The sequence below is a fragment of the Dendrobates tinctorius genome, unplaced genomic scaffold, assembly GCF_039654945.1.
Source record: "Dendrobates tinctorius isolate UK_male_01 unplaced genomic scaffold, ASM3965494v1 ptg000143l, whole genome shotgun sequence".
Lineage (NCBI taxonomy): Eukaryota > Metazoa > Chordata > Amphibia > Anura > Dendrobatidae > Dendrobates > Dendrobates tinctorius.
In genome coordinates, this window is record NW_027361810.1 from 17,687,645 (window position 1) to 17,700,834 (window position 13,190).

The 13,190-nt window shown below is 41.0% G+C and overlaps 1 protein-coding gene across 1 annotated transcript in view; it reads right to left on the reverse strand.

Moving 5' to 3' along the window:
* The window catches only part of LRP1B (LDL receptor related protein 1B), a 1,871,059-nt gene that overhangs the window by 426,497 nt on the left and 1,431,372 nt on the right, over window positions 1–13,190 (reverse strand). The window contains exons 36-40 of the mRNA XM_073545568.1: window positions 10,317–10,451; window positions 4,386–4,515; window positions 2,685–2,811; window positions 2,390–2,541; window positions 1,961–2,085 (exon numbers count right to left, since the gene is read on the reverse strand). Of these exons, the coding sequence (XP_073401669.1) occupies window positions 1,961–2,085; window positions 2,390–2,541; window positions 2,685–2,811; window positions 4,386–4,515; window positions 10,317–10,451 (669 nt within the window). The remainder of the gene's footprint in view (window positions 1–1,960; window positions 2,086–2,389; window positions 2,542–2,684; window positions 2,812–4,385; window positions 4,516–10,316; window positions 10,452–13,190) is intronic.

Consider the following 13,190-nt stretch of genomic DNA (forward strand, 5'->3'; position numbering starts at 1 on the left):
GCCATGAGCATACCACCCCATTCCAACAGGGACAGAAGTGCTCCACTAGGGATGAAATCATCTGTTGATTAATGCAGGTTTCCTTACTAATCTAGAAGTTATCACCTATAGCCCCTTTAAGGAAACTCATATATTCTATAGAGTCATTACACACAGAGTGATCTATTTCACATGTTTATTTCTGGTAATGTTGATGATTATGGCTTATAGCCAATGAAAACCCAAAAGTCATTATCTCAGTAAATTAGAATAATTTATAACACCAGCTTGTTAAATGATCTTAAAATCCTAAATGTTGTCCTACTGACATGTATGATCAGTAAATGCCCTCAATACTTGGTCGGGGCTCCTTTTACATCAATTACTGCATCAATGCGGCGTGGCATGGAGGCGATCAGCGTGTGGCACTGCTGAGGGGTTATGGAAGCCCAGGTTGCTTTGATAGCAGCCTTCAGCTTGTCTGCATTGTTGAGTCTGGTGTCTCTCATCTTCCTCTTGTCAATACTCCATAGATTCTCAATGGGGTTAAGGTCAGGCGAGTTTGCTGCCAATCAAGCACAGTGATACTGTTGTTTGATGATATTCTAATTTTCTGAGAGGCACCTGCATTAGATGAATCTCAGATGAACTCTGGCAAACCATTTAATATGTATGTTGGTGAAAATATTCCCAGTCATTTTGTTCTTAAAGTTTTTGTCCTCTCTTTGGTCATTTTATTTACTTAAATGCTTGAATTTTGTATTAAAAAAATCAAATTAGTAATTAAATTTCAATAAAAAGAACATGTGAATTCTATTGCCTCTGTATTTTGCACTGACTTTTGCTGGCTGCAGAATGAGTTAACCAACAGTCTGTCAGTGAGCTCGTTCTGAGAGAATATACTGTATAACTCTTATCTGTATTTTTCTGAGCTCTTCTCAGCAGATTTATGACTGGAGATCTCATCAAAGTTCAATATACAGGGAAAGAAAAAGTCTGTAAAAGCCAAATTGTGCAACCTTTGTTAGTGAAACCCAACTGGAAACATTATTTTTACATTATTTTATGGAAGATAAGCTGGAGCTGGAAGCAGAGGTCTGTCAGCTGTTTAACACACTATTTTTTTTACTGAGAAACAATGCATGCTCAGCAAATCCGTGCCTGCATGAATATAGATGATCATTGGCAATAAATGATGATCAAATGAGTATTTGGTTGACAGCGATGTGTTTTGATTTCCATGTAATTTTTGCAAGTCTATGAGTGCAACGTTGTTGTCTTTGAGACCATTGAAGGATTTTCCCATCATGCTTTCCTATAACTTATACTTACAGGATTTATTCACTATTTTATTATTTTATTTTTAATTCTATGTGGGGGTTAAACATTTTTTGGCAGGAAATTGCTAACTTCCTGACTGTTCTGCTTTGAGACGATCACTCCCGGCTCAGTGATTATGGACCATTCCTGACAACAATTCTCCTACTTCCTGTGATGTGACGTCAACAGTGTAGTTCTTTCTCTTCTGCTCTGCTCTATTGAAGGGGCATCACGCTAATTGACAACTGACTCTGCCTAACTCAGCGGGGAGCTGGTTGTCAAACAACATGACATTAGCAGTGATGCCCAGTCTACAGAGCAGAGTGGAAGAGAAGGAATAGCACTGTCAATGTGACAACACAAAGTAGGAGATATGTCGACAAAAAGGGTCCTTGACTGCTTTGCGTTGGGAGAAATTATCGCACTGAAGAACAGGCAGATAGTTATCAACATCCTTACGACAAGTGAGCAAAATGGAAGAGAACTAACTGCTCTATCGACGTGATGTCACAGGAAGTAGGAGAATCGTTGCCAGATGTGGTTCATGACCACTTTAAACAACCAGATAAGAAAAAATCCTGGACACCCCGTTCAATTGCTTAATGTCTTCCAAGATCATAATACAGCATAGTGTACAGCCAATAATGTAGAAGCCTCTCACCTTTCTCTCTTGCTCGATTAAAGACTTTTACATCCTTTAGGTTAATCCCGAGTCCCGTTCTCATGGTCACGGCATCTGAGGCGTCATTCTTCTGACCCCTCCGGATGGAGCCGTTTGAGTGTGCTCTGTCAAAAAAAAAAAAGAAAGAAAAAATCACAGATCAAAAAAATCAGGGGATAATTAAAATCAAACAGGTCGTTAAAATGCAACAGACAGCTGCCCCGGCAGAAGTCACGGAAGCCTACTTGTGTCTGTGACATTGATATGGGTTCAGCTTTGAATATCGAAAATGCTTTTTCTGTGGAAATAACATGGCTCTATGAGATCCTCATTGTGACCTTGCTAAGGAATGGCTAATCCTACAAGGGTGAAGCAGCTGGTGCTGAAATAACATTTTCAGACTCAAATACTTATGGAAAAATAAATTACCTGTCAGACCAGTAGATGTAAGCCCCGAAGACGACAACTGAAAACATATCCACATTGCTCCCTGACAGCACAATCTCCCGATTCCGTCCACTTTCAAGGTCGATCCTTTCTATCTTGTCCGTACGGGCATCGCACCAGTATAATTTGTTTTCCTAAAGATCAATTTCAAAGTAAACTTTAGCCGGCAATCTTTTTTTTTACAAGGGCACTTTATTACAAGGATAATGGAAAGGTGAATAGAAGGTGCGAGCTTGTTACGGCGGAGCGCTTATAAATATGTACGAGATAAACTGACCTCATAGTCTACAGAAATTCCATTCGGCCATGAAATTCCCGTGTTCACCAGGATAATTCTTTCAGATCCATCCAAACGGGCTCTACTTATACAAGGAGTTTGCCCCCATTCAGTCCAGAAAAGGTAACTAGGAAGGAGACGTAAAACAAAATACTGACCCACATAAAGTAACTCAAACAATCTAAAACTTGATCAATCAAATAATAAATCTAGTCAAACCATTGGTTACAGCGAAATAGAATGTATTTAGGGTCCGACTTACTATTTCATTTCTGCCTTTTTTGCGGTTTTGGTGTTTTTGGACTGTTTTCGATTTGTGCCGTTATCTTTTTTTATTTGCATCATTTTTTGTCTATTTTATTTGTATTCGTATTTGGATGTTTCTTGTTTTTCTTTTTTTTTTGTTTCTATTTTATGTTTGCAATTTTATGAGGAGTTTAGAGATTCCTAGTCAATTCAGAAAAAAGAAACTTCACAATTTTTATCCGATGCACCAGAGAGTGATTTGGAATTTTTGTGCAAATTTTACTGCATTTTAGTGAAAAATTAGTGGAGCATTTGTTCTAAAAAAAAACCCCACAAAAAGTTGAAAGAAAGGCAAAGTATCCATAAAAATCAGATGCAATATGGATGTTCCTAATTGGGATCCATTTTTTTTTGGACTCCCATAGACTTGTGTTGGGGAGTCTCATCTGAGATCCAGAGAAAAGAGCAGTGCATGGATTAACTGTCATCTGAACAGCCCTACTAAATTACTTTGATCAGTAAAATGTTTAGTAGTCCATGTAATATACTCGTCTGAAGGAGCCCTTGAAACCATTTTTACTCTAGAAAAAAAGCCATTAAAGCAATCATGAAATGGCTCCATAGCATTTTTTTTTAGAAATATTGGTCTCTGAGTGTATCAAAAATAGTGAAAAAAAAAAAAAGCAAAAATGAAAAAAATAAATAAATCAAAGTTGTAATGTAACAAGAATACTTTAACTGGTTCGGTACCACTGTCAGAGCTTTGGATATAGCTTAACAATGGTGTATAAAATATTAATAATAAATAATAATAATAATTTACTGCATTGTATCACTGTAATACAATAAAACAATATTTGATACGTTGTAAAGACGAGTTTTTTATTTTCTCTTTTTCTTTTTAATGTTACAGATTACCCTATGTGTAGGGCTCTCGTACCCGTCAGTGTTTTCCCAGGTAGAGTTTTCAGATACAGATTCACAGATATATAAATCTGCATTTCAACTTCCATTGAAGTGCATTTTGAGAGTTATCATCTTGATTGCTTACATTTTGGGATTTACCGTACCCCGTCTAAGTTTTATGACCCATTTTGTTAGATTTATGGCAGATGATTAGGGCACTGTATAAAGGATTCCTTCATTACTTCCTCTACCTAGCAAAGCTTTCCTGCCTACATGGCTTTAAGGCTCAATAACTCAGATTCAGAATTAACAAAAAACATAACAAATAGTCCAATATTTTACAGAATCGGCAAAGATGGATGAATTGTTGGAGCCTAAGAGCAACAGAAGGACTTGAGATAACAACCTGTGATAACCATAATTCTCCGATTTTTGGCATGTGACATTACTAGTGTATTAGCAAGCTACTTCTAAAGAAAGATTGATAAAACCATACCATTCAATATACCTCAAAGCAATGAATTGAGATGGATGAATAAATATGCTCACCCTTTTTCAGGATGTATGGCTACAGCTCTGGGCTGATCGATGCCTCGAGAGATCACTACATATCTAAAGGAGCCATTGAGTCTCGCCACCTCAATTAGATTAAAGCCATGGTCAGCCCAATAAAGGTTACCTGTTTCCAAAAATAAAACAAATCCATTAATGAGGATACAGTCATGGCTGAAAGTGCTGGCACCTTTGCAATTGTTCCCGAAAATGAAGTTTTTCTCCCTGGAAATTATTGCAATTACACATGTTTTGTTATACACATGTATATTGGAACAAAAAATATATAAAAAAGAAAAGGCAAAAAGGACATAATTTCACACTAAACCCCAAACATGGGCAGGACAAAATTGTTGGCACCTTTCCAAATTGTGGGTAAACAAGTTTGTTTGAAGCATGTGATGCTCGTTCAAACTCACCTGTGGCAAGTAACAGGGGTGGGCAATATGAAAATCCCACCTGAAACCAGATAAAAAGGGGAGAAGTGACTCAATCTTTGCATTGTGTGTCTGTGTGTGCCACACTAAGCATGCAGAACAGAAAGAAGAGAAGACAACTGTTTGAGGAATTGAGAACCAAAATTGTGGAAAAATATCAACAATCTCAAGGTTACAAGTCCATACCCAGAGATTTTGATGTTCCTTTGTCCATCGTGCACAACATAATCAAGAAGTTTACAACTCACGGCACTGTAGCTAATCTCCCTGGACTTGGATGGCAGAGAAGAATTAATGAAAGGTCACAACACAGGAGAGTCTGAATGGTGGATAAGCAGCCCCAGTCAAGTTCAAAAATTCAAGTTGTCCTGCAGGCTCAGAGTGCATCAATGTTAATGTGAACTATCCAGTGACATTTAAATTAAATGAAAAGCTATGACAGGAGACCCATGAGGACCCCACTGATCACAAACATAAAAAGTTAGACTGCAGTTTGCCAAAATGTGCGTGAGTAAGCCAAAATCCTTCCGGGAAAGATAAGACCAAGATAGAGATGTTTGATAAAGCACATCATTTGACTGTTGAGTGAAAATGGAATGAGGCCTGCAAAGAGAAGAACACAGAACCTACAGTCAAATATGGTGGTTCAAAGCTGTTTTGGGTTGTTTTTTTTTGTTGCCTCTGGCACTGGTTGCCTTGACTGTGCAAGGCCTCATGAAATCTGAAGATTACTAAAGAATTTTGGATGGCAATGTAGTTAGCTGGGTTAGCATCCTAGGTCATGGGTCTTCCAGCAGGACAATGACCACAAACATACTTCAAGAAGCACTCAGCCAGAAATGGATGGAAACAAAGCATTGGAGAGTTCTGATGGGGGCAGCAATGAGTCTGAATCTAAATCCCATTGAACACCTGTGGAAAGATCTTTAAAATGCTGTTGGGAGAAGGTGCCTTCAGATATAAGAGACCTGGAGCAATTTGCAAAAGAAGAGTGGTCCAAAATTCCAGAGATGTAAGAAGCTTTTGGATGGTTATAGGAAGCAATTGATTGCAGTTATTTATTCCAGTGGATGTACAATCAAAAATTAAGCTGCGGATGCCAACAATTTTGTCCAGCCCATTTTTTAAGATTTGTGTGAAATTTTGTCCCTTTGCTTTTGTTTTTTCCTTATTTTATTTTGTTGTTTCAATGCATACCAAGGAAATAAACATGTATAAAACAAAATGTGTATAATTGCAATAATTTTCAGGGAGAAACATTTCACTTTCAGGAACAATTGAAAGGCTACCGTACCAACACTCGCAGCCAAGACTGTAGATACTAGACATACACCTTTAACAATCCAATGACAAAGTTAATGAATACTTACAAATGAAATAACAGAACAGCTTTTAGAATCCCTAAAAAAATCTTCTTAAATGGGGTAAATGCTTATTATCATGATCCATGCTAGATCAGGACATTTAAAAAGCACAGGTAACCTTTTTTTTACCTAAGCTGTGCTTAAGGTTGTTTTTTGCCCCCGGTGGCCATTAGGATTATTGCACTGTGGTGTCGTTTGTTCTAAGTTTGCCCCCGGTGGTGGTGAGCATCATTGCACTCTAGTTTCTTTAGTTAAGTGCACATGATTATTATGCAGGTGTGATTGCTGGCTCTGCTATAAAAGAGTCACAGGTGTTGCAATCAGTGTTGGTGATAGTGTTCATTTCAACCATCCTTGGTGGAGGAAGGATCTAGAGAGAGGTCCTGTCAGCACTGTCTTCGCCTGGTGTGAAAGGAGTCATAGGGGATTTCCTTGTAGCTTTGACAGAGCTTGGTGGCAGCGATTCAGGAGGAGAGCTGCATGCTGGTGATGGACTCTGTTGCCAGGAGCAAGTGCAACAGAGTAAAGCTAAGTGGTGTTTGCCTGTTTGCGTTTTTCCTTAGTGTGTATTAGTACATCGGTGGGGCCAGTGCCTGCACCACCCAGCTCCCTAGCGAGGGATAGGTGTAGGGTGTGCTAGGGCGACATGTTCCTGATCGGCGCCCGGTGCGGAGCCGGCATAGGGAACGTTAGGAGCGTTAGAGGCACTGACTCAGGGGAGTGCAGGAGGTCTCCACGTCCCCTTTCCCTATCGCATGGCCCACCGTTGTAACTGTTTACCTTCCCTTTGTCTTGTTGTTTTAGCTACTGGCCTGTGGGCCGTGTCACACAGGACAGTATCATGTGCCACGTCCTGTTGTTCTAGATACCGGCCTGCTGGTTGCATCACACAGGACGGGTCCACGTGACATTATCACAAACCATAACATTTTTTTTCTTGTGAGCCATGGACCCAGTTCAGCCCTTTGCCCAATTGCTGCAGACCCTTACTAATGAGATTAGGGGGCTGCGCGGAGGGTTGGTGCAGCAGCTGCGGCTGTTGGGGGGCTCTATGGGCTTGGTTCAGGAACAGGCTCAGTCAGAACCCAAGATATCCCTCCCTGACAAATTTTTTGGAGGGAGAGAGCAATTCTTGGTGTTTTAACAAGCCTGTAAATTGTATTTCAGGCTGCGACCTCGTTCTTCAGGGAGTGAAGAGCAACGGGTGGGAATCATTATGTCCCTTCTTAAAGGGGATCCCCAATCCTGGGCCTTCTCTCTACCGGATGATTCTCCATCTTTAGAGTCCGTGGACAAGTTCTTTGCGGCTTTGGCACTTGTGTATGGGGATCCTGATGGCGTCGCCCTCGTGGAATCTCGAATCCGTAGGTGTAAACAGGGAGCCCGGGTCACTGAGGAGTACTGCTCAGAGTTTAGGAGATGGGCGACTAATACTCAGTGGAATGACCCTGCACTTAAGAGTCAATTTGTGCAGGGTTTGTCTCCAAAGTTGCAGGATACTCTGGTGAAGTACGCCGCTCACAGGTCGCTGGAGGTCGCCATGTCCCTTGCCATCCGGGTGGATAGACGCCTTAGGGAAAGACATATACAAAAAGTGCCCCCTGATGTCCTCACTAGGGAGGAGGACCCATCAGTGTGGATGGAGGAACCCAGGCAGCCCGGTGTTGTTGATACAAAAAAGGGGGTGTCTGCGGCTCGTTGTGGTGGGGGGTATGCTTTTCCTGTGGGAAGCCTGGCCATTTTATGAGAGCCTACCCAGTTCATGCCAGGTCTCCTGATGAACCCATGCAAGTAGGAGAAGCTAGTTTGTTTTAAGAGCAGCCTACAGTTTTGGGGAGTGGTGTCGGCATGTTTGTACTGTGGGCAGACTGGTCATGTCCTGAATGCTTGCCCATTGCGCGCCAAATTATCTGTGCCATCTGAGAAGCCGCATTCCCCTGGTCGCTTGGAGGGAGGTGACCAGGGAGTATACATTTCCTCCATTTTGCCCTCCCAAAGTACCATGTCAGCAGAGGTCTTGGCTGGCGGGGTACTGAAGGTGATACCTGTTGTGAGTTCATTTTCCCCTTCGTCACTGAGGTCTGGTGAACTCCCTATTCTGGTAAAGGAAGGTAATGAGCCTGATTATCAGGCACCTGAGTCTATTGAGGATGACTGGCTGAGTGGAGTCACGGACTGGACATAAGGCTGCAGATGCCCTTCTGCCCTGCGGGTGATTTCTCTGTGGACTTCTAGGACACCAGTCTGATTCCTGCTCCTCTAAAGCTAAGTTTTCTGTTTTGCCTGTTAGCATTTTTGTTTTTGTTTTTTGTTTTCCTTGCTTTTTTGTATTCTGCCATTCCCTGCTGGGGTGAGCTGAATCTCCTTTTGCCTGTATCTCTGTCTTCAGTATATTCCTGAGTACTGACATAGCTTTTTTGAAGCCTAGCGTCTTCAGGGCCTTTTTCACTGTCAGTCTGTTGGCTCTTATTTTCATAGGGTTTTTCACGGATTGCAGACAGCAGCCTTCCTGTCCTTTTCTATCTAGTTAGCTTGGGCCCCGTCTTTGCTCAGTCTATCTTTCTGTCTGTGTTAGTATTTTCATCTTGCTTCACCGTCATTATATGTTGGGGGCTGCCTATTGCTTTGGGATCTGCTCTGGGGCAGTTTAGATTTCCCCTTTCTTTCTTTAGGCCTATTTAATTCTCTGGCTGTGATCGAGGGGTCTAGGGCATCGTAGGAACCCCCCACGGCTACTGCTAGTTGTGTTGATAAGTTCAGGGGTCTGCAATCCGATAGCTGCCAACTTCTCTGGTTTTCTGGACTTAGCTAGCATTTCTGTTTTTGCCTCCTACGGTGACTCAATCATAACACATCCTTGGTGGAGGAAGGATCTAGAGAGAGGTCCTGTCAGCACTGTCTTAGCCTGGTGTGAAAGGAGTCATAGGGGATTTCCCTGCAGCTTTGACAGAACTTGGTGGCAGTGATTCAGGAGGAGAGCTGCATGCTGGTGGTGGACTCTGTTGCCAGGAGCAAGTGCAACAGAGTAAAGCTAAGTGGTGTTTGCCTGTTTGTGTTTTTCCTTAGTGTGTATTAGTACATCGGTGGGGCCAGTGCCTGCGCCACCCAGCTCCCTAGCGAGGGTTAGGTGTAGGGTGTGATAGGGCGACAGGTTCCTGATCGGCGCCCGGTGCGGAACCGGCTTTGGGAACGCTAGGAGCGTTAGGGACACTGATTCAGGGGAGTGCAGGAGGTCTCCACGTCCCCTTTCCCTATCGCAGGGCCCACCGTTGTAACTGTTTCCCTTCAATTTGTCTTGTTGTTTTAGTTACTGACCTGCGGGCCATGTCACACAGGACAGTATCACGTGCCGCGCCCTGTTGTTCTAGTTGCCGGCCTGCTGGTCGCGTCACACAGGACGGGTCCACGTGACACTTATGTGGCCTAATATTGAAAAATATCTATTTTTATCAGTATACGGCTAACTTACTAAGCTAAAGTAAACATTCTTGTATTATCCATCCTATTTTAATTTTTACAAGGAAATTCAGTATTTTTTCAATAATGGTCAGGAAATGTATTGCTAGATGGGACCCATGGGATATAATATTCATAATAATTATAAAAAAGTGAAGATTTGTAAAAAGTTGAAGTCCTATTAAATATTACTTAACTTTTTCCTCACTGTAGGGCAGGAATTGTTTAAAGTCATTGAAAGAAAAAAAAATCATCCTCCAATGTGAACTTCAGTTGAAACGAATGCCTTGGCAGAGCTACATTTCTCCTATCTAGAGAATACAGGTTTATACTGTACCATATTTTGAAACTTTATAACTTGAGGCATGAAGCATCTAAGATGTATTTCTGCCTGAACAGCTCTCAGAAGAATAATACCAAGTTATAACTACTTAATCATTGCCAGCATTAAAAACACATATCTAGAGGCCCAAAATGTCAGTGGGAGACTCCCAGACAGAGAAATTGATTCTGTGCTCTGCTGAGCCTAGATGCACAAATATGTCATTTTTGTTTAAAAAAAATAAATAACTATAAAGGAACAAAAAAAAATCATTTTAAAGATCATGACCGACAACATGTAAAAGCCTTTTAGACTGGGCTGAATGACAAGAGATGTACAAGACAGCTACCGGCTATCCAGTCAATCGCTATTCCTTCCACTCTCCCAAGTCCATTTGTGATGATATCTTCTCGCCATGTCTGGTCTCGTTTGGAGCGGCTGATTTTATTGAATCCCATGTCAGTCCAATAGATTGTGTCATTCCCTGGAAAGGAAGAAAACCAGCTTCAATAGCTAAATATTTTAAGGAAGAAATCAATTACGATATTGGATTTATGAGAAAGATACACATATTTACAAATAAATTGACATGTAAAGGGATCCTCAAATGAGTCCTCTCTTAACTTGCCTCCAAAAAATAATACAATTTTACTCATCCTTTTCTCAACTGTCGCACCAGTCTGCTAAACTCAATCTGGTCATCTTCCTTGGTTGGGTCATGGATAGAGATGAGCGAATTTATTCGTTTTTTTGTCCCCAAATCTGATTTTGACATATTCGTTCCATATTTGAACACTATTCATGCCGAATGTATGTTTGAGGTTCGGTTCCGAACATATTTGGTAATTTCTACTCCCATTGACTCTAATAACGTCAGGCTATGTTCGACGAATATTGAAAAAACAATATTCGCTGCCTATCATATTCATAACAAATTTGCTAATCTCTAGTCATGGATAGGGTCTACATATGTCCATCTTCAGAGAATTTCCAGCTCCTTGCATCTCTTTGACATCTCCTGCACTGACTAGATGCCGATCTTATGATATCGCATGATGTGCATTGATGCTTAGTCAGTCTTGAAGATGCTGAAGATGCAAGTTGTCAAAAGATGATGATGGCCCAATGAAGTCTGCATTGGTGACTGCACCAAAAAACACAAGTGCGTATTATTCATTTTATTATTTTTTTTAAACCCCTTCCCGGGCCATTTTTTAGTAAAATGGCAATCAGTCATTTTGCTGGACATGCAAAAATCGAATTGAAAAAATTAGTATTTCGGCAAATCTGATTCTGAAATTCAAGGCAAATTCATTTTGCCTCACAGACATTCGCTCATTGTTTATTCCAACATCAGATGCTATCAATAGGCCATTTCACTTTTAGGCTCTCATGCAAGAAATAATGTATACTTTCTTTACTGGATGACAGGGGAATGTATGAAATTGGTATGATGAGAAATGGCAAAATTTTAAACAACTTAAAAAAGTTTAGAGTAAAGGTAATTTAGTCTTCCCTAACTTCACATTGATGAGTTTTCTTTGCTTTCAGGACTCCTTCCTTTATGATAAACGCTGGGCTTTTATTTGCGACCAACTTTACGTTTTAGAAGACACATTTTTTAGATGTGTTTTCCACTTTATACACTTTTAGGAAAAAAAATAACACATAAATAATTAAATGGGTAAGATTCTCCAACCTGTTAGGAGAATGGAAGTCTCAGGTTGTTATTGAAACTTCAAAAAATACCAGCAAAAAAGGCCTCTATGCAAATGCAGGACACTTTTCTAGGATGCACAGACTACAAGATCTTCGCTTGTAGAATAGAGATTTGGAGACCTCTTCCATTGAGTAGATTCCACAGCTGGGTCCTCTACTTACTACATATTTATGGTTTATTTGTAGGATATGATAAAAATGTTGCTTGTCGGAAATTGTTGGTCTATGTTATTGTGGCGCCCGGTGTCTTTACCGCCACAAAAGGGTTAAATATGTACTGTTTTGTATGTGTTTTGTAAGCAATAGGAGTTATGTTTTCTCTGCTAGAGACCACAACCCACACACACAATTTACCTCACTCCCTCACTTGTCTGAAGCTTAAAGCTTTGCAGACATACCCTAACTGGGAGAGGGAGGAGTTGAGAGTTGTTTCAGTGAAGAAGAAGGGGAAAGAACGCTCCTGGAAGTCTTAAATATATGCTTGATCCAGGAGTAAAGCTAATAAGAATCAGGGAGTCAACCCCTAGACCATCCATGCTTTCAGAGCAGGGTGGTAAGCTGAGAGACTGTGTGGGTTTATACAACCACCAGCAGAGTGTTTCCCCCCGGGAAGACTGCAGCAAACTAGGATCAGTGAGGGATTTTGCAAGAAGGAACTTCACATAGGAACCAAGCTGCAAGTTGCCAGAGGAGGAAAACACAGTGAGTAGTGGCTATCCTGGAAAGTTCCAAACTCTGGGAAGCCTTGGTCCCTGAAAGGATTAGAATTGCAGAAAGCTTACACCGAGTCACAGCAGAGAGAAGGGTAACTCCCATTCTCCAGAGCAGACTGTAATCTGGTGAGAGTTGTAATATCTCCTCTGAACTGCATCTGAACTACAGTAAATGATAAAGTGACTTTTCTTGTCTCCTGCCTTATTACTCCATGCCTTCTACTTCCATCACAATCTCTGGGGGTCGGCCCTGGTTGGAGAGGGTTTAACATCTGCACTGCCATCACCATCTACTCCCCCAGGGATCACCTGCAGTGCCGGCTATACTACAGTCGAACACTCCAACTGGCGTCACGAATCACTACATAAACTTTATTCCCATTCAATTCTACCCATTTTACATGACTGCCTGGGGCCACGGACCGGGTCACTGCCAATGTGACATATTCCTCTAAGACGACCAGCCCGGTACCGAGTATCCCACGGCCTCTGGGGCGCGTCATTATGTCTAAAGGAATAATTATCCCAGATTTTATTTCACTTGAAACTCTACGAACAGTACGTCACATTGTATCCAAATTTGTATTGTACTTTTGTTTATTTTTACTATACACTGTATAAGTAAATTCAATTAGATCAGTTCCAAAGTTGACAAAACTGTTCTGTATAGCTGACCTCGTGTGAATTTATTTTCTAAGCTTTAATTTAAGGATGATCATTAAGTGTATATTCTACTCTCAATTTTAGCAAGTCAGCTTTCACTCGAGCCAAAATAACTTCTGACATATTGT